The 21,724-nt window shown below is 35.2% G+C and overlaps 1 protein-coding gene across 6 annotated transcripts in view; it reads left to right on the forward strand.

Annotated features, from left to right (window-relative positions):
• RICTOR (RPTOR independent companion of MTOR complex 2) overlaps window positions 1–21,724 on the forward strand; it is a 130,556-nt gene that overhangs the window by 90,419 nt on the left and 18,413 nt on the right. For 3 of the 6 annotated variants that reach the window (XM_027863345.1, XM_027863346.1, XM_027863350.1), the window contains 13 exons: window positions 1,410–1,545; window positions 6,970–7,169; window positions 7,418–7,544; window positions 8,332–8,496; window positions 8,677–8,753; window positions 9,432–9,510; window positions 10,319–10,428; window positions 10,667–10,754; window positions 11,907–11,999; window positions 12,399–12,505; window positions 15,415–15,644; window positions 17,578–18,589; window positions 18,880–18,951. In XM_027863345.1, coding sequence (XP_027719146.1) covers window positions 1,410–1,545; window positions 6,970–7,169; window positions 7,418–7,544; window positions 8,332–8,496; window positions 8,677–8,753; window positions 9,432–9,510; window positions 10,319–10,428; window positions 10,667–10,754; window positions 11,907–11,999; window positions 12,399–12,505; window positions 15,415–15,644; window positions 17,578–18,589; window positions 18,880–18,951 — 2,496 coding nt within the window. The remainder of the gene's footprint in view (window positions 1–1,409; window positions 1,546–6,969; window positions 7,170–7,417; window positions 7,545–8,331; window positions 8,497–8,676; window positions 8,754–9,431; window positions 9,511–10,318; window positions 10,429–10,666; window positions 10,755–11,906; window positions 12,000–12,398; window positions 12,506–15,414; window positions 15,645–17,577; window positions 18,590–18,879; window positions 18,952–21,724) is intronic. The other 3 variants (XM_027863348.1, XM_027863349.1, XM_027863347.1) reach the window with 2 other exon arrangements.

Here is a 21,724-nt window from a genome sequence, read left to right on the forward strand (position 1 = left end):
ACTTTGTAGTTTGTTTAATGTGTTTTGTCAAAAAATTCTTAGGTTATAGAGGTACCGTTTAGAGTGAACTGTGCTACTTAGCATTTTTATCAGTAACTGGGTTAAGTAAATAGCACATCTGTCAGATTTGCAGCTGGACAAAAAAATTAACAGGAATAACTGACACTGGCTAACAATAAGGATACAAAAAGATCTTGACAAACTTTAGAATATTGGGCTGATTTTTATCTGATGAAACAGGGATAAATGAAAAGCCTTAATACTTGGGTTCAGAAAATAATTTTCACAAATACAAAATGAGAAAGACTTGCCTAACTTGGAAACAAAGATCTCAGGGACAGAGGGGATAGAGGAAAAGGGGTAGTGTACTATGAGCTCAACATGATTCAGCAGCATGATTTGGCCGTTCCCAAAGTGAATTCAGTCTTAGCTTGCATTCTAAGAATTCTGTTGCCCTAGAGATACAAATACTCTATTTCTAGAGTATTTGCTCAATTTTGGGTGCTACAATTTAGAAAAGATATTGATAAACTAGGAATTGTCCATGGTTGGGTAACCAATAAGGGCCTGGAGGTCAAACTATATAAAGTTTGAAGGAACTGAGTATTTTTATTTAGCCTGTAAAAAAGATTTGGAGGAACACATGATGACTGTTCTTAAAGTATTCTTTAAAGTATTTAAAGTTCTTTAAAGTATTTAAAGGGCTATCTTATTAAAGAGGGTTTCAACTTGTAAATTGCCTCAGTTGGCAGAACTAGAAGTAGTGATTAGAATTTGCAGGGAAGCTATTTTACGCTTAATATAAGGAAAAACTTGCCAGTAATAGATAATAAGAGCTATCCAAAAATAGAATTGATTGCTTTGTTAAGTTTTCCCTCTTTTTCAGGTCTTCATGTAAAGGCTAGTTAGTAAAAGCCTCTGAGGCCCCTGATTTTGTAAACTACTTTTTAGGATTTATACCAAAAGGTATCTTAATGGGGTAAAACTATTGGTCTAGTATATTCCCTTCTCATCCTTTTATTCATAATGGTCTATCATAGGAACATAAAATTTATGGTTGAGGAGAATTTTAGAGATAGATGTATATAACTGTTTTTGTATGCCCCAGAATCTTAGGAATGGTTTTACATTTTTAAGTAAACTTTGATTGTATTTACAAATGTAAAAACCATTATTAGTTCATGGGGCCATACAAAATAGGTGATAGGCCCGATTTAGCCCTCAGGCTGTAATTTGAAGATCCCTGGTCAAGTTCAGCTCTCAGAGACCTTGGTGATTTTCCCCCAGCAGAACTAGGATTTGATCTCATGCTTTCTATCAACATAGCCTTTTATCTACCACAGATTGTTTCAGATTTAGAATAATTATTCCATTGTGAGAAAATAGTAACTTTCTAATCTTAATCTTAGGTTTGTACGACGACTACTCTATTTTTACAAGCCCAGCAGCAAATTATATGCCAATTTGGATCTGGATTTTGCCAAGTCCAAGCAACTCACAGTTGTGGGTTGCCAGTTTACAGAATTTCTTCTTGAGTCTGAAGAGGTGAGGTATATTTTTACTCTGAATGTTTACCAGATCAAATGATTATGCTTTGCCAGGGTAAGGAAGACACTAGTTTTAATGTAGCTATTCAGAGTCAAGTTTAGAGGAGATTATGAGAATATAAGCTGTAAGAATTTCTGCTGTCCATGTAAAGCTAAGTCCAAAGACTCCAAGAAGATTTGTACAAAGGTTGGATTCTGTGGCTGTAACATTCAGCTTGGCAACTTTAAGTTGCTTTGAAATCTGTGAGCATACCACTTGTAGAAGCTACTGTTCATGAAGAATCTTGTGGTACTTCCTCTACACAAAATATCTTCCACCATTTTGCTTCCTTTGTTAATTTTCATGCCCACTTGTCTTCTCACATAATGAGAAGCCAGATAAGCAATCTAAAAGTGGGAGCAGAGAAACAAAGTTTTGTAACTATGCGTGTTAACAAGAGTAATGTAGATACCCCCAAGTCTCATTGAAGAGATAATTGCCTATTGGATTCACCTCTGGCACTCTGATTTCTTTCTCTTTGCCATAATATTGTATAACCCTGTAATAAAATTTTTTATGTAATAAATGATCTCTTCATTCCTGGTCAGAAAAGTTCTTAGAAATGGAAATGACTTTTCTGTTTCTTCCCACTTGAATGTTAACTCCTTAAAGTCAGGGACTGTTTTTAGTTTTGGATATTTAACCTGAGCTTGAATCTTCCCAGTAAGATGTGAGTACCTGTCTGGGAGGGCAGCTTCTTAGAATCCTAGCCTTCCTCTCAGCACCCTCTATAGCCTCTTGCAGCTCTTCCTCCATGAGTCATCATATCTAATCCTCCCCTTATCTCAGCTGGGAGGCCTCCACCCTGAGGCTGAACCCCTAGTTATAAGGATAACCCACCTGAACTCAGTCCTCAATGATGAACTAACTTCCACCCAGTCATACCCACCTTATGCCAATGATTCTAAACACTCAACCCCCAGTGTCATTACTCAGACCCTATTTTCTGTCCTTCACTGCCTGCCTTCTTGTTCCCATTTCCTTAAGTGCTTCCATGTACTCCTCTAAAGCCTCCCTCCCCTTCCACCCTGCTTCCTACAATGCTTGCTTCATAGATGACTAACTTGCTTTTATCTTAAATCTTTTCCTTTCTCAATCTTTCCGTCTTCTTGCACTGAGACTGGGCCACTTATTCCAACACTGGTTATACTTTCAACTCCTCTCCCCCAAATCCCACTCATTGATAGAGCTGAGAGAGTTGGAATATTCTTTGCTCCCCACTTAACACTTCCAGGCTTTCCTTGGAGGTTCATTCCATCTATTTTTACCATGCAAACAGTATTCTGGTAGCTGTTACCTGTTGACTTCTAGGAGTCCCCTCTAATGCCTGGCTCATAGTCTTGCTCTTATACTAGGGGACTTATTGATACTTTCTCAAGCACCCTTACCTTTCATTTCCTCAGATTGCTCATTTCATATGACCTTCTCAACCCCATCTTAGCTACATGCAGAAATGGTCATACCCTTGATCTTGCCATCACTCACAAATACTTTTTTACCATGTTTATGAACTGTGAAATTCTCTTATCTCTCTATACCGTCCTCTTGAGTCCTTGGCCCCCTTATCAAATTGTTGATTATGCTCTGCCAGGCCTCAGCCTTGGATCACTCCACCATTGACCACCTTTGCTCCTACATACTTGCTACTAAACACAGATGGAGAAAATCATGAAACTCTCTTGACTGGGTCAACTACAGATTTATATTACATAATCAACTGACCCTTCACTGCGGTGAAGCAGTCCTACTCTTCTTTATCAGCTCACTGCCCCTCTCTATGCTGCAGCTCTTCCAAAACTTTTCAGTTCTCCTTAGTCATGCTATGGCTTCTCCTTGTCTACCCTCTCAGCTGAAAACCTTGCCTCATATTTCTTTCAAAAATTTGAACTCATTATCTGGAAATTCCCTCTTCCCTCCTTATCTCATATCACTTAAATGCCTTCTGCCATTCTTTCCTCTTTCACTCTGTTGTTCTTCTCCTTGCCAAGGCAAACCCCTCAACCTGCACAAACAATCTTATACCAACCCATTTTCCCCTCTTCATCCATACTCTCATTAACCTTTAATCTCTCAGTTTGTTTCCCTGCTTTCATCAAATACTCCCAAGTCTCACCATACTCAAAAAAAATTGTTTTGTTTATCCCCTCTAGCTACCTATCTCTCTGTCTCTCTCTCTTTTTTTTTTTAAGGCAATTGGGGTTAAGTGACTTGCCCAAGGTCACACAGCTAGTAAGTGTCAAGTGTTTGGTCTGAGACCGGATTTGAACTCAGGTCCTGACTTCAGAGCTGGTGCTCTATCCACTTCGCCACCTAGCTGCCCCTCTATATCTCTCTTCTTATTCTAAACACCTGTGTCTAAACACCTTACTTAAGAAGGCCATCTATAAATGGTGCTTCCATTTCCTTTCAGTCTCTTCCTAACTTTCTGCATTCTGGCTTCTGACTTCATCATTAAACTGTAACTGCTCTCTACAGTCACCATTGATGTCTTAACAAATCTAGTAGCCTTTTCTCAGTCCTTATCCTTGACCTATCTGTAGCCTTTGATACCATCTATCATCTACTTCTCCTTGATACTCTTTTTTCCTCTAAGTTTTTGTGACACTGTTCTCTCCTGGTTCTCCTGCCTACCAGACTGCTCCTTCTCAGTCTTCGTTACTGGATCTTCTTCTTTTACTACTTTCTTACATGAAGAGGTCTTTGTCCTGCCAAAGGCAAACACCTGCACACACACTCATCCACTGACATTGATTTTCTTGTTCACGATTCTCATGAAATGCTTTACTCAACTCCTTGCTTTTCAGTGACTGAAAAAAATATCTCCCATCACTCAGATGCCTTCTACTACTTCAGTCTCGCTCACACTCACTAACCACAAGTATGTCCAAGGCTCCATCCTGGGCCCTCTTCTCTTCTCCCTCTATATTCACTTGGTCTCATCATTTCCCATGGATTCTTTTATCTATGTTGATGATTCTCACATCTGCTTGTTTACCCCAGCCTCTCTTCTGACCTCTGGACTCACATTTCCAACTGCCTATTGGACATGTTGAACTGGAAGGCCTACAGCCATATTAATCAACGTGTTCAAAAACTGAACACATTGTTCTTCCCCTTAAGGCTTTCTCTCTTCCTAACCTCCCTTTTGCTGTGGAGTGTACCTCCATCCTCCCTGTCACCCAGGCTCACAATTTAAGTGTCATCCTTGACTCTAAAATCTCTCACTTGCCATATCCAATCTTTTGCCAAGTCTTGTTGAGTCTATCTTTAGAACGTTTCTTGTATTTACTCTCCTTTGATACTGTAACTACCCTGGTGCAGGCCCTTATCATGTCACATCTGAATTGTTGCCGTAGTCTACTGATTGGTCTCCCTTCCTCAAGTTTGTTTCTCACCATTCCAGTCCATCCTCCATTAAACTGTCAAATTGATCTTCCTAAATCATGGGACAGATGATTTTACTCATTTAGCTCCAGTAGTACTTTGTTACTTCCAGGATCGAAGTTAAAATCATCTTTAGGCATTTAAAGCTCTTTATAACCTGGCCACTTCATACTTGTTCTGTCTCCTTATACCTTACTCCCCCAACCATATGTTCTGTAAATCCAATGACATTTGCATCCTTGCTTTTCTATGCCCAAGACACTCAATTTCCTGATTCTGTATGTTTTTACCTCCCTCCCAAGTTTGGAATGCTTTCCCTCATCTCCAATCCCTTGGCTTTGTTCAGGTCCCAGCAACAATTCTTACCTTGTGCAAGAAGCTTTTCTTGAATCCTCTTAGTGAAAATGCTTTTCCTCTGTTGACTAGCTCCAGTTTTTCTTGTTTGTACACAATTGTTTGCATGTTGTCTTCCCCCGTTAAACTGTGAGTTCCTTGAAAGCACAGAATATTTTTTGCATATCTTTCTGTTCCTAGCATTTAGCAAGTGACTGGCACATAGTAGGAACTTGATAAATATTTGTTGACTTGATCTAGAAAATGGTGAAGCAGATGATTAACAATGCCTAAAATATAATACATGCCAGATAATACCAAACAAGACTTGATAAAGTCAGATTATTGTGTTCTTTTGTATACCAAACCTGGTGGTTATTGTTGATAGAATTTGATACAAGATTTTTTTTTTCAAGATTATTTTTCAATAGTTTTTTTGCATGTGAAACACTCACCACCGAGTTCCATGTGGCAAAGATGTATTAAAAGTCCTCAGTGAATCTTAAAGCACTAAGTAAATATGCTTACTATTTCTTGATTAAAAGTAATTTTACTAGTACAGCAAATTAGACTTAAATGGACTTAAAACAAAATTACTCTGAGTTCTTGAATAAGAAATGAGAAAATTAAAGTAACATTTTGATTGTAAGAAGACTTTTGTATTTGGCAGTGTGGTAAGAAAATACAGTTTATTACAAATTTCTTTAAACCAAATATATGTATTGTTACTGGTTCACAATCAGGGAAGTGTTATCATGTATCAGTTGCATAAAATTAGCTCTTGCTATTCCAATTAATAACTTATCACTTATAGTCAGTGAAACTGATAGGAAAATGTATTTCTTAACATTTTAATATTTCACAGCAAAACTTACAGTTTCCAAGACAGTTTTAGAATACTAATGGTTAAACTAATGTTTCCTTCACTAATTCATGAATCAGCAGTATACTTGATTAAAAACTGATTTGATACTGGAAGTAAGCTTCTGTTTTTTCCTTTAAGTTTTTCTATGCATATTTCATTAGGAATATTTACTATATGTTCTGGATAAATATAGACTAAAAATCTGAAATATTTGTTTTGTTTTTTAGTAACTAATTGTTCCCACTTGAGAGAAACAGGATTATCTGCTGAGTAGTATAGGAGGCACTGTGAATAGAGCTCTGGGCCTGGAGTCAAGAAGACCTAAGTTCCAGGCTCAGACATTTACTAGCTATGTGACCCTATGAAAATCACTTAACCTGTTTGATTCACTTGCCTCAAAAATGGAGATAATAATAGTAGTCAGGTCTGACAGGGTGGGTGGGTACACTCAACTACCTCCCGTTGTTGTGATGATCCAGTGAGATAATATTTGTAAAAAATTCTTAATATAGTGCCTGGCACATAGTAGTGCTATAGAAATGCTTATTCCCTTCCCCTTTCCCCTTGCTGATATCGGATTTTTTGTTTTGGTCAGTTAGGATCTCTTGATTTTTTTCATTTGTTTTCACCCTCTCTCTTTCCCTCTCCCTTTGTCTTACACCTTCATTGTGTTCCCCTCCCCAATTTTCTTATGATTTTAAAAATTTATTTGTACTTAAGATGAATTTCTACTAAGGAGCATTACTTGTTTTTCTAACGCTTTTAACCTTTTCTTATTTTATTATTCCTCTTTTCTTTAGGATGGGCAAGGATACTTAGAAGAACTAGTGAAAGATATTGTTCAGTGGCTTAGTTCCTCATCTGGAATGAAACCTGAACGAAGCCTTCAAAATAATGGTTTACTGAGTACCCTTAGTCAACACTACTTTTTATTTATTGGAACACTTTCCTGTCATCCTCATGGAGTTAAAATGCTAGAAAAATGCAGTGTATTTCAGTGGTGAGTATCCTACAGTTTATTTTTCATATATAATTAAACTTATTTTTTTATTCCAGGTTAAAAAAAAACCTTTTGATTTTGTATTTGGTTAAAATGTACATGTGGTCACTTAAAAGTTTTAAAAATACAAGACCTAAGCAGAAATAATGATTCTTTGCTAGTTCGGCTCCTGTTTGGTGTGCATTACTCTGTTTCGTATACAAAATATATTCTGATATCTTTTTTTTTTTTTTTTACTTTCTCATTAGTCTTCTTAATCTTTGTTCCTTGAAGAACCAAGATCACTTATTGAAACTAACAGTTTCAAGTTTGGACTATAGCAGAGATGGATTGGCCAGAGTTATCCTTTCCAAAATCCTAACGGCAGCTACTGATGTGAGTGTAACATGGCAAAGAAAAATGCATTTTCTGAACAGCCATAAAAACAAAATAAATTTAAAATTTGGAAGTACTGATTAGTGGTTGTGGTCACCTTAGTAACTTGTCTATTCCTTCTTCCTGCTTCTGAAGCACCTGAAGCAATATCCATCTTATAGTTCCTAACATGCAGTGCTTTCATCTGTCTTTGCAATGGCTGACCCCATGTCTATAATGCACTTAATACCCTCTTCTACCTCTTAAAATTTCTGATTTCCTTTAGAGTTCAGCTCAGAGGCTTCCTTCTACAAGAAGCTGCTTCTTCTGATGCCTGTCAACTCCTAGTACTCTCCCTCCCCAAATTACTTTGTTTTTGTTTAATATGTGTGCGCACGCATGTGTGTGTATGTTTTCTCACTGAATAAAATGTAAGCTCCCTGAGCACATAGTCTTCTTTTTTTTGACTTTGTATCCCCAGCATCTAGCACTATGTCTGGTAGATAGTAAACTCTTAATATTTGTTAATTGTGAAGCAGTAATAAAACCAGTATATCCAAAGGGAAGTCTTAATTTGCTTCATTTGACACATGGTATAGAGGATAAAATATCTCCTTAGCAGAAATTATAATCATCCTTGACACTTTTTTGAGTCAACTAAAATAGTTCAGTGTAGGAAATTGACACACTCATAAAGTAATAAGGTACTTCTCATTAAGATGATGTGAAAAGTCTCATTCTTGATTTAAAGTAAGAAAGACAAGCATATTTAATAAGTTTATCATTTTTTTTTTTTTACCTTTTGCAGGGCTGCAGGTTGTATGCAACAAAACATTTAAGAGTATTATTAAGGGCCAATGTAGAGTTCTTCAGTAACTGGGGCATTGAATTGCTAGTGACCCAACTGCATGATAAAAATAAAACTATTTCCTCTGAAGCTCTTGATATCTTAGATGAAGCATGTGAAGACAAGGTGAATATTTCCTTTTGGTTATGAGATACTTAAGTGTGGATGAGAAAAATTCTTGTCTTTTAAAATAATGAAAGTATTTTATAACTAAATTTACTTTTCAACTTGAGTGAATGATTGATTAAGCTAATTCCTAATAATCAGTTATTTTGTCCAATTGATAATTTGTCTGTTTCTTTTTAGGCCAATCTTCATGCTCTCATCCAAATGAAACCAGCCTTATCTCATCTTGGAGACAAAGGTCTGCTTCTCCTTCTTAGGTAAATATTAAGCAAGGGATTTTTTTTCCCTTTTTTGGGGGGTGGGGGGAAGTTGTGTTTGTTTGTTTTTACTTACATCACCTAAATTGACCGTTATAGGACATGAATAATAAGACTGAATCTAAATAGGAAAATTCTGGAGAATAACTAAGTATGACAGTTTCTTTAACAGGTAGTCCTCTGTATTTTGCGAATACGACATATTTCAAGATTTTGGATGTTGTTCAGTGTTAAAATACTTCTTTGTCTTCATGTACTCCTTTTCTTTCTTATTTTTTCTTTTTACCCTTCTCTTTCTTACGATGTACTCTCATATACAGTCAGAGGGGGACTCAGTGGATTGTACTGAATAGAATACTAGGTAGGAAATCTGATTTTATGACCAGTAGCTGTATGACTTTAGATGATGAATCTTTTACCCTATTTAAACATCAGTTTCCTCATCTGGAAAATTACATGGTTGGATCAATTAATTTCCAAGGTCAGCTCCACTCTTAAATTCTATGACTATGATCTCATTTATCTGTTTGCAAAGAACTTTCAAAGTATCCTAGGATTAAAGGTATTGTACAAATGAAAGAATCCTCAGTTTCTTAGTTATGCAGGATATATCTCATAAATATAGCCTTTTATAAATTCTGGGTATTGAATCTTTAATTTCTTCTATTACTTTTATAGATTTCTGTCCATTCCGAAGGGGTTTTCCTATCTTAATGAGAGGGGTTATGTAACAAAGCAAATGGAAAAATGGCAAAAGGTAACATTTAATTGAATTAGGAGATAAAAGTTTTAAAATTTTGGGATGGGGAAGATATAGTGATAAGTTAGATATATTTAGAAGGCTTTAAACAATGTCATGTATTCCTATAATTATCATTGGGTTTCATGCCCCAACAGATTAGACACTTTATACATATCTATGAAACTGATATTAAACTTCCATAATTTCAGATTTCTAAATTAGCTACAAAAATACATGTTCCTACAGAGATGGTTTTTCTTATTTTTTTATGGTCAGCAGGGTCACAAACATTCCTCATAAAAACTTGCTCATGTTCTTAATGACCTTAAAGTCATTTTACTCTAAAACTTTTTTTTTTTTATGGTTTCTGTTTCCCTTTGTATTCTATAGCTGAACAGTGATCATTTTATGCCAAAATGCATAAATGCCTCTCCTAAACTAAGGAGGTGAGAAACCCAATAAAGCAAATACAGCAATATTGACAAAATTCACTTTAGGCTAACAATTTACATAAGGCTTTATGGTAAAGAAGTTTCTACTTAGGCGTGAAAAGTAGGCACAAGTTCTTTTTGCAGCAGGTTGAAGAAGTCAAAAAATTTTGGACTCTTCAAGGGTCAGTTTCTTTACTTTTGCCCTGTTCCTTTTAGGATATCTTTAAGAATGTAACAAATGATCATCACATGGAAACATATAGGGACTTAAAAATAACAAACAAAAGGAAAATCTACATATTTGTATGAATTCTTCAAATGTTTTAAGTACTTGACTTACTATACTCTTTTCTATTGGCAATATGCAGTACTAATACTGTGTTACCTTTTAGGAATACAATTCAAAATATGTTGAATTAATTGAGGAACAACTTAATGAAGCGCTTACAACCTATCGCAAACCCATAGATGGTGATAACTATGTTCGTCGAAGTAACCAAAGGTATCATCAGCCTTACAGAAATAATTCATGCATCAGTAACTAAATTTAATTTATAATAAGCTTATTTTCTTTCTAGTTTATTTCTATTTATTTTATCTTGTTAATTGTGTATTAAATGTACAATTCATGAGGGAAATATGCCTAATTTTCTATGACTAATAATGTCAGTAATATTTTTAATTAGAGCATTCTTAGAATGGATACAGTAGGTTTTATCAAATCATTTTTGTTACACTAGATTACAGCGACCACATGTCTACTTGCCCATACACCTTTATGGACAACTGGTGCACCACAAAACAGGATGTCATTTGTTGGAGGTACAGGTAAAATTTTAATTACACTGTAGATTGCTTATGGAGCATGGCTGATTTTAAAAATGCTAATTTATGAAGATATGTTCTTTGGAAAAGAACTTAAAATAGCAGTAAATTCAGTGATATAATTAGGATGGTGCTCCATGACTGATCAAAAATATTTACACTATTAATTCGAACACATTTCTACATCTCACTATTTGTGATATTCATATCTCAATCTCATAATTATGGATATAGATTAACCTTGGTTCCGAGTTTTCATTGGAATATAGAGAATCCCTGAGTAAGAAAACTCCTTCTACCAATACAGGGCATCTTCTCTATATCATATAGTCATGGAGAGTTTCCTGGGAGCGCTTAGTAGTTAAGTGACTTACCCAGGAGCACACAGCCATATAGTGTCTGAGAGTGGGTCAGATCTTTCTGACTTCAAGGCCTGCTCCATTATCCCATCACACACATACCGCCCCCCCAATACCCCTGTGGGTGTGTGTGCATGCATATATGTGCATGTATGTATGTAGGTGTATTGTGTGTATACATATATTATAATGCAGTTGTCATTATTCTTTAAAAGACAAATATATTGCCTAAATTTAAGAACAAAAAGAAAATGTAAGTGTATATTATATGGAAATTCACCAGACATGTGTATGTGTTTGTGTGTATACACATATCTATGTGAGGTATGTAGGGTTAGGCATATGTGAGTGACTTTTGTGCATTTTTATTGCAGTTGTGGTACCAGTGCATCTGCATGTGACTTCTTGCATGGCCAGGCCAACCTCTGTCTGAGTGATTGTTTGTGCTTTATATTTATAAATCAGTAGTGAAATATGTGAGACAATCCATGTATAAGAAGGCTGTTTTGAAAGACTAGGCCATAAAGAGACAACAGAAGAAAATGGAAGAGAATGGGATGAAAATAAGAGGAATTTGTGAGGTAGTTGTGAAAAAGGCCACTAGAAATTAAAAAGAATTCCTGAGAAACAAGCTTCCTACCTTAATACTTGGAATCTGAAAAGCTTATTTTTTGTTAGTGTCATTTTATGTAACGTAACATAAAATTTATGAAAATAATTTAAAATTGAGAGTTAATAGCAATAAAAGAAATCTAGTATATTGTTGTTAAGTGTTTTTCCTTGCTTTCCTATCTAGAGTGTTGTTCCAGATCTCAGTTATACTATTCGTTCACCAATGTTGGATAAGTGGGAAGGAGTAAAGCAGCTGAAAGCAGCCCTTTGGGCCTTGGTTAGTACTTAATTAGTATGTGATAGATATGTGATAGCTTTGCCATTTCCTAGATTCTGTTCTTTTTTCCTTTAATAGTATGTTGTCTCGCGTAGATGTCTTTGAAATTTCTATTGTCAGTCTTTAATTTTCCAAGACGAAAACTGTCTCCGCTAATTTAAATGTTATATTCATTCTGAAAAGCAGGTCCTTTCACAATAATCTTATATAAAGATTTGGTTTTGCCTGGCAAAAACTTTTGTTTGCTTGTTTTAATTCCTCTGTCATCAGGGAATGGTTGGCATTTGTCTTATAGAAAAGGGTTTATTTTATGTCTTTCCCTTTTCCTGGGTTTCTTGAAAATCCTCTATGTTTGGTAGCCTTACCTAATAGCAAAGAATTTTTTTTTTTTAATTCCAGGGTAATATTGGATCATCAAACTGGGGTCTTAACTTGCTTCAAGAGGAGAATGTGATTCCAGATATAATGGCATTAGCACAGCATTGTGAGGTTCTCTCCATTAGAGGGTGTGTATTTTTTTTTTTTTACTTTATAATGTGTTTCTTTAGTATAGAGTACATTGACCTTTAGACAATAAACCTCATATATTTGATCCATAATTTTGTGTTATAACTAAAATGTTGACTTATGAACGAACTCTCAGTCTTAAAAGGTTTTTGTGATAATAAGACCACAGTTCAGATTATGAGTTTCCTTAGAAAACATCTGGTCCACCTTCCTTGTTTACAGATGAGGAGACTGAGACCCAGAGAAGTGGAAATTCCAGAAATGGAGGTCCCACAGGTAATAGACTTGTCAGGGACCAATACTTCTGTCTCTTAATTCCTAGTAATTGCTATAAATCTCAGCAAATTGACCTAAAGAAACTTGCTGAAGAGGAATCACAAATGTGATTCTACACTGGTCCCTTCCCAGTCCAATTCATGTCACACAACTATAAAAACAAATCTTTCCAAGGTATATGTTTGACCATATTTCTGAGGGCTTCTAGTCCTAGTCACCTTGGTCTCCAACCTACTATTCTCTCCTCTTCCCTCTTTCCTATACCTCATATCGAATCATTTGTTAGGTCTTGTCAGTTCTATTTCTACCAGTTCTATTTAATTAATCCCATTCTCTCCATTCTCAGAACCACTGTCTTATTTTAGACTCTCATTATTTTTCACCTACATTATTTCAGCAGCTTTCTGATAAGTCTCTCTGTCTCAAATCTCTCTTCTCATTTTTATTGTTCATTACTTGCCTTTACATGCTCTGTGGTTCAGCCATATTGTCCATCCTGCTCTTTCCTCTTATAGGATGTTCCATCTTCAGTGTCTTTGCTTTTGTATAAGTTGAACTCATGCCTAAAATATGCTTCTTTCTTACTTCACCTCTTAGAATCCCTTTTCTTCGAGGCCCATCCTGATTCCTCCAGTTACTATTCTTCCTTCAACTTTAAATTCATTCTGTGTGTGTGTTTGTGTGTGTGTGTGTGTGTGTGAGTGATATGTATAGTAATGCATGTATATAATTTATATATATTCATATATTGTGGTTACATTTACATCCTTTTTTCTTTTAATGCTAATACTAGTGCATGACCAAAAATGTTTGAAGACTGCTAGTCCAAACTTTACCTACCATCTCCTGTATTTGCTCACTTGCCTCCATATCTTGAATGTACTCTCTCCACATCTCTCCTTTTGAAGTTTTTTCTCTTTTTAAAGGCCCAGTTCAGGTGCCACTTCTTTCTAGAAGCTGTCCCTGATATCTTCCCTCTCTTCCCACAGATATAGATAAAATATTCCCAGCTTCCTCAGCCTTTCCTGGAGCTCTTTGTCTGAACTTGCGCCCTGCTCTCATCATAGTCTGCCTTGTACCATACTTTATCTCTATGCATATCATAATAGGTATAGATATAGGTATCTTAAGCTTCTTAGACTGTCATTTGTTGTTGTTGTCATAGCCCCAATATATAGCAGTGCCTTCCAAGTACTATGGACGCTTAATATTAGTTGAATTAAATTGACCTAGACCAGTTGCACTCTCCCAGAAATCTGTTTTGTAGCATCCACTGTATCCCTAGTCCCAACCCAGTAATAGTAGTGACCAGATGACAGTTTTGGGTAGCTCATTGTAAGCTTTCATTGCTACTTAAATAATCAAGTGCAAGTCCTACTCGTTGAGCATTATTTACATCATCTTTCCAAAGAATAGCTTATTACATTATAAATAACTTCAAGTACAGACTTTAGTAACTCTGAGTTCTAATCTATTAGTAGTTTTTTTTAACTTAAGTTATTTATATGTTTTAAGAGACCAAGAGTTGTATAGAATTTTAAAAATTTGTTGTAAATGCATGTATGCTTAACTATAATAAACTTTTCTAAGAAATATTTTAAAGTTTATGATTGTGATCATGGAGTTACTTAAACTATATATGTGGGTATATTTTAAATAAATATTTTTGTGTTTTTATGCCAAAAATGAAAAGAAATCTGCCTTGTGTAGAAGGTAACTGACTTTTTTGTCTTGTTTAGTTTTTCATCTCAATTATTTTCTGTAGATATGTTTTTATGTTTTATAAAATACATCTGCTTATTTATGGATTTAAGTATTTTCAATGTAAATTTATATTTGCACTGTATTTTTGTAGAAGAATTATGTGACCTTAGATAATAGGCAGGTGGAACTCTGATACCTGTGATATGTACATTTGAGTCCTTGTTATCTCATGAATGATGGGAATAAGCATATTGAGGGTGTTGGAGTGGTTGTTGATTCTTCTTCTAGAAGGGATTGTGGGGCCTATCTTGTTGGGAGGAAGACAGAAGAGAGGAGTAATTAAGCAAGAGATTGAAAATGTAAAGAGATATTTCTCTCACACCCTTTTAGTGCCTGGACCCATTCTTATCCAGGGTTCAAAATGAAAGTAGTTTTAGATAGTACCAACCATTTATACTGGTCGTTAAATTTTTGACTAGTTTGATTTCTTATACCATTTGCATACATTGTTAACCTTATTTCCCCTTGATCATTTTCAACTGTTGTTCAAATCTCTAAAACGAAAGTAGTTTTCGGTACCTGTCCTAGGAAACCTTTGGGGTGACAGCAAAAGCATGCATGCGTGCACACACACAAATACACGCATGCACTTAGGTATGCAGTGGTTCATGAAGCCATCACTCTTGTGATCATATTAGCAGAGATAGAAAAAGAAATATGGGCTCAGTCCCCACATCTAGTAAAGGTATCAAAGGTTTCAAGGAGCTCTGAAATATAGCTGCATTCCATGAGTTTCTTCACAGGACCTTATGTCCAATGGCTTTTTAAGGAGATATAAAAAAATAGTAATCATTTATGGAAAATTACTTTTTCATTTAAATCATTGGTTCTAAAAAAATTCCATGTTTTTGCATTGTAACCTATACAGAACCTGTGTCTACGTGCTTGGTCTGATAGCCAAAACTAAACAAGGATGTGATATTCTAAAATATCACAATTGGGATGCTGTGAGACACAGTCGCAAACAACCATGGCCAGTGGTTCCAGATGACATGGAGCAACTCTGCAATGAACTTTCTTCTATCCCAAGCACTCTAAGTCTAAACTCTGAGTCTACCAGTTCTAGGCATAATAGTGAAAGTGAATCTGCACCATCAAGTAAGCATTATTACCATTCAGTTAAACAAAGTTAAAATTAATGTTTGCATGCAGAATTTCAAATTATATTAGTTTATTCTTAATCATGAAAGCATTTTTGTTTTCTTTTAAGGCAATTGCGGTAATCTTTCTAAGACATATAATCTATTATTTAGCAGCAATACCCTATTAATGATTCATATCCCCTTAATGCAGAAAAGGGGTTTTTAACATGCCATGAAATTTAAAAAAAAAACATTTTTAATAATTGTATTTCAATATAACTGGTTTCCTTAATAATCCTATGCATTTTATTTTATCAATTAAAAAATATTATTCTGAGAAAGTGTCTATAGGCTTACCCAGATCACTTTAGGGATTCATGATACAAAAAGAACTTCTGCTCTAGATAATGCAGACACTCTATTCAGGCATTGTCTTTATTACTCTGGGAGTAGCTTCTTCCTACATGGAAGTTCCTCCAGAATTTTGTTAGAACACTTCCCAATTCATTGAAGCACATATTCCATTTTTTTTCCCTTCCTCTTAAATCACAATCAACTTTGTTTTTAACCTGTGCTTCATTCAGAGTTGAGGACTTGGGCATAGAGAATGACAACAAATGCAGTTAGTTGAGCAGTAGGAAAGTGTTCGAGGAATTCATTCCATAGGTATTTATTCACAGTCCATGTGAAAATATATCTACATCTTCCAAACCATTATAGCTTCAAGGAAAAACTGCAGAATCTTGATTGTCAGGGGTAAGGCTCTTTAAGGACTCTGCTTATGTACTGTGGAAATTTAGCATCAAATATTGATCTCACTGCCCTCTCACACTTTTTCCTTTATTTGGTTGCCATTGCTACTGCTTTGGGGTTAACGAGTGAAGCATTATAGAATGTAATGTGGAGCTACCTTGAATCCCTTTCTAGCTTCTGTTTTTGTCACGTTATTTTGTTGTTGTTTTTCCCACCTGTGCATCACTTCCTACTGCTGTTTATAGAACAGTCAGACTATATGTATTATGGCAATTGCTGTAGCTCTGGGGAGTAGAGAGTAGTTAATAAGAAATAAAGTTCACCCCCTTTCCCTCACAAGATTCCAAAAAGTACTACAGGTTGGGTAATGAGTGGTACTAGTGTTAAATTTACAATGTACCTATATATCTGCTAAAGGTTCACACACAGCACAAGTCCTTGAATCATCAGTCTTCTCTTCTGGTTGTCATCTGTATGCTTTCCGGGCACAAGATCAGGAAAATCTGGTTCCACTCCCAGCTCTTGTGTGTGTTATGTTTTGTATTGTATTAATCTGCCCCTCCCCTGGTGTCATCTCGTCTCATTGAGATGTTACTGATATACAGAAGCATCAGTAACTGTTGTGAATTCTTTGTGAGACATGTAAGTCTTGACACCGTCACCTTCCCCCTTCATCACTAGAAGTGCCAGAAGGATCTCACCTGTTGGTGGCATAGTCATTAGGTATTGTGGAAAGAGTGCTGGATTTGAAGGCAGGAGATACCTGGTTCAAATTCTACTTCTGGCAATTGCTGATTTTGTTATGATGCACAATTTATTTAACCTCTTTGACTGCTCATCTGTGAAAACGGGAATGATAATTATTGTTATACCTATCTCTTGCCTTTATTTTGAGACTTACTGAAATGAGATAGTGCATATAAAGTCCTTTGTGAATCTCAAGGTACTATATAAATGTCTTCTGATACTCATATAAATATCTAATATCACTATATAAATACCTATTATCCCTCAGACTTAATCTCAAGGATAACTTTTTGAAGAGTTTCAGTATATTTAATACTTTTGTGACCTATGTGAATATTAATCTGTAACATAAAATATTCTGTTTTAAGGTCAAATGATCACTAAAATTTACAGAGTGAATATATTTTAATTTTTAGATGCATTTAATAACATGGAACTTTTCATTTTAGGTATGTTTATTATGGAGGATGACCGATTTGGCAGCAGCTCTACCAGTACATTTTTCCTTGATATCAATGAGGACGCAGAACAAACGTTTTATGATCGGACCGGACCCATAAAGGATAAAAATCCATTCCCCTTTTTTGCCTCTAGTAGACTTGTGAAGAATCGCATCTTAAATTCCCTTACTCTGCCTAATAAAAAACATCGCAGTAGCAGTGATCCAAAAGGGGGCAAGCTGACATCTGAAAATAAATCTGGCATCAGGCGAAATAGAACAGTTACAGAGCCATCCAGTATTGACTTTAATCATAGTGACGATTTCTCATCCATTTCCAAAGTTCAGAAAACATTAAGATTAGAAACTTCTTTTGTTGGAACCAAGCAAATTGAAGACTCTGGTAGCACACCTAGCATTGGGGAAAATGATCTAAAATTTGCAAAGAGTCTTGGTACAGAAAATCACAGGGAAAACACAAGCAGAGAAAGATTAGTTGTTGACAACTCTACGAGTTCACATATGAAGATACGTAGCCAAAGTTTCAATACAGATACTACAACAAGTGGTATAAGCTCAATGAGCTCAAGTCCTTCAAGAGAGACAGTAGGTGTGGACACTACAACAATGGACACAGACTGTGGAAGTTTGAGTACAGTGGTAAGTACTAAAACTGTTAAAACAAGCCACTGTTCAACACCACAGTCCAACCATCTGCCTCTTTCAAAATCAAACTCTGTGTCTCTGGTGCCACCAGGTTCTTCTCATACACTTCCTCGTAGAGCACAGTCCCTTAAAGCCCCCTCTGTTGCTACAATTAAAAGTCTAGCAGATTATAACTTTAGTTATACGAGTTCTAGAGATGCCTTTGGTTATGCTACATTGAAAAGATTGCAACAACAAAGAATGCATCCATCTTTATCTCATTCTGAAGCTTTGGCATCTCCAGCAAAAGATGTGCTTTTTACTGACACCATTACTATGAAGACTGGTAGCCTTGATTCAAGGTTAACACCAAGCAGGTAAGAAAACATTTTTTAGTTAACAATTATAGTTCAGGTTAAAATATCTAAACTATAGCTGGATATTTTGGAAGTGTTTTACATCTACTTAGGCCTCAAAATTACAGTTACTAATTATTTACTGTGGTAGGTTATAAGCTCCTGATTGTCTGATATGATTTGAAATTGATTCTTGCAGCTGCAAGGGGGGGAATGAAACTCCTTGTAGGCCCTGAAAATGAACATACATGCTTTGCTAGGACACACAAGTCACAAGCTTTTTTTTTTTATTTATTTCTCGCTTCTGCAAGGATCGATTTTAAAAAGAAGCATGTCGGGGGAATCAGGAGCTTAAGACCTACAATAACAAACAACCTTTTCAGGTAGGTCAATTTTAAGGCCCAAAAAGTTGACCTCTTTTTTTTTTTTTTAAACAATTTCAGTAAAAACTTCAGTGGTAATTTCCATTTGTTTTAAGCAGCTGTAGCTATTTAGTAGAAACAATGAAAACTGAAGAAATTGACCCCTCTCTTTGTATTATATTCTTCTTAAGAATAAATTTACGGTATTGATAATATTTAGTGATTAGATCAAGTTAGTTGAAATGAACTGAAATGTCCTGATTAGAATTTAATTTTATAAATATATATGCATATATATGTGTGTATATATATATGTGTGTGTGTATGTGTGTGTATATATATATATATGTATGTATGTATGTATACACACACTCAGAATTTCAGATTCCTTATCTTTCTTCAAAGTGACACCTCAGGTGTCACTTTTTCCTTGGAACCTTTCCTGATTCCCCCCTGCTGTTAGTTTTCTTTGCCTCCTTAAATATTTTTAGAGCATTTTTATCTGAACTCACTTTTGTTCCTTTCACTCCCTCCCTTGTATTATACATATCTATTTACATAACATTCCTGCCAGTGGGCTGTTAGGTTCTTGAAGGCAAGAACCTTCTTATTTTTGCCTTTTTATCCCCAGAAGTTAGCACTGTGACTTGCACATAGTAAAAGCTTAATAAATGTTGCTTTGAGTTTAACATAGTAGCTTTGGCTATGGCTATGATTTCTATGTGTTTTTTGCTTGGTGAACCAAATATTTTTAGTCATAAACCCTTTTCCATATAGCTTTATATTTTTACTAAAATATGTCTGATTCTGATATTTACATTACTAATTTTTTTTTTTGTAATTTTCCTCCTCTAATAACTAGCAGTTCACTTTCAGTAAGGCCAGCCCCATAACTGGATTGTATTTCTAGGTAGTATCACAAAGTGGAAAGACTACTTTACTGAGTTAAAAGAACTTTTTGTTTCTTGGCTCAATTAACTATATAATTGTGGGAAGTTATTATTTAGTCTCTTTTTATTCATCTATAAAATAGGGCTAATAATACCTATTATATAGGTGAAAATGTTTTGTGAGCTACAGGGCACTGTTCAAATATGAGTTATTGTGGTATATTTGGTATTTATATAGTAGTGCCTCAATCCTCTAGAATTTAACTGGCAGTCTCACTTATTCAGAACTTATCTTAGTGCTGGGAGATAAGTGAAAAAGGTCTCTGAGCAGCCAAAATAGATGTCACAAAATCTATTCGCTAAATAATTTTGCTTAAATAAGAGAGTTTCACTTTAGGTCTTTATCTTGTTAAATATGTGGCCTTGGGATTCTGGGTGTTTTCCATTGTTACAATAAAATTAGAAGTAAGTAGTGGCTGGGTGTGGTGATGCACCCCTCTAATTGGATACTAAGTCTGGTAGGTGCAGTAGGGCTAGAACTGATTAGGTTGTTCAAACCAACCTAGGTTGGAAATGGAGCAGATCAAAGTTCCCATACCAGTCAGTAGTTTGATTAGGCCCGTGAGTGGCTATTGCACTTTAGCCTGGGTAATGGAGGGAGACCAGATCTACCCTACTCCTTGCCCCCAAAAAAGAAGTAAGTAATATGAGTAAAAGGAAAGCATAAGGTAAACAAATATTGCTAAACAATGGTTGGTTAATGAAGAAATCAGAAAAATATTTAAAGGATGATAACAGTAGTGCCATATTTTGGCTATGAGGTAAAGCCAAAGTAGTTGTTACAGCCAGATTTATATCATTGAATCCCTACATTAGTAACAGGATAGGAAAATCTAAATGAATTAAGCTTGTGCCTAAAGATACTAGAAAAGGAGCAAAGCTGTAGTGAAAAAAAGAGATAGACACCTGGCCCAGACAATTTCAAAATGAATTCTTCAATACTTTCCATAAAGAAGTAATGCCTACATGGAGAGAAAGAGGCAGCTAGGTGGCACAGTGGATATAAGTGCTAGGCCTGGAGTAAAAACTTGAGTTTAAATTTGTCCTCAGATACTAGCAGGGTGACCTTGGGCAAGGCACTTAACTTCTGTTTGCCTCAATGTTTTCAACTATAAAATAAGGGTCATAATAATACTACACTGGCAATACCTTATGGTATACATATCAGTGGGGAAATGGGCAGGAGGTCCAGAGGTGATTTTGTTGTTTTAGGGAACTCCTATTAGCATTTGCTTACATCCAGATCTAATTTAGGGCGTTAAAGAGTTGCCTGAGGCACTCAAAAGGTAAGAAACTTATGAATTGTTAATCAGCCACTCAGTCACATGGAAGATTTGAACCAGGTCTTACTGACTGGAAAGTCCTTTTACCCACTGATATCTGTTGACCTTTTATCCACTACATGATGCTGCTTCTCATAAAGAATATATAGTGTTTATTTTAAACTTGGCAAAGATAGCATAAAAAAATTATAGATTAGTTTCCCTGATTTGTAAGTGCAAAAATACTTTAAAAATTATTAGTATTAATAATGCAGCAATGTATTATAAAAACCATTCATCAGATTGTTTTAATTAAAAATTAAATTAATCAAACCATTGAAAACTATCTTTATGTGAAATTAGAAAAACAAAATATTTTATTAAGTGGAAAAAATTAATTAAACCAAGTATGATTTATAGTAGGTACACATTATTTAAAATTAGAAATTATTAAAATTTAAAATTAGAAAAATTATTTAAAATTAGAAATTATTTAAAATTAGAAAATCAATATGTTACAACATATAAACAAACTAAAAAGTTTACCAATATGTTCAGGGTGGGGAAAGATTTTTCCAGTAT

This window comes from Vombatus ursinus, unplaced genomic scaffold (assembly GCF_900497805.2).
Source record: "Vombatus ursinus unplaced genomic scaffold, bare-nosed wombat genome assembly UNPS02014772.1, whole genome shotgun sequence".
In the NCBI taxonomy this organism is placed as follows: domain Eukaryota; kingdom Metazoa; phylum Chordata; class Mammalia; order Diprotodontia; family Vombatidae; genus Vombatus; species Vombatus ursinus.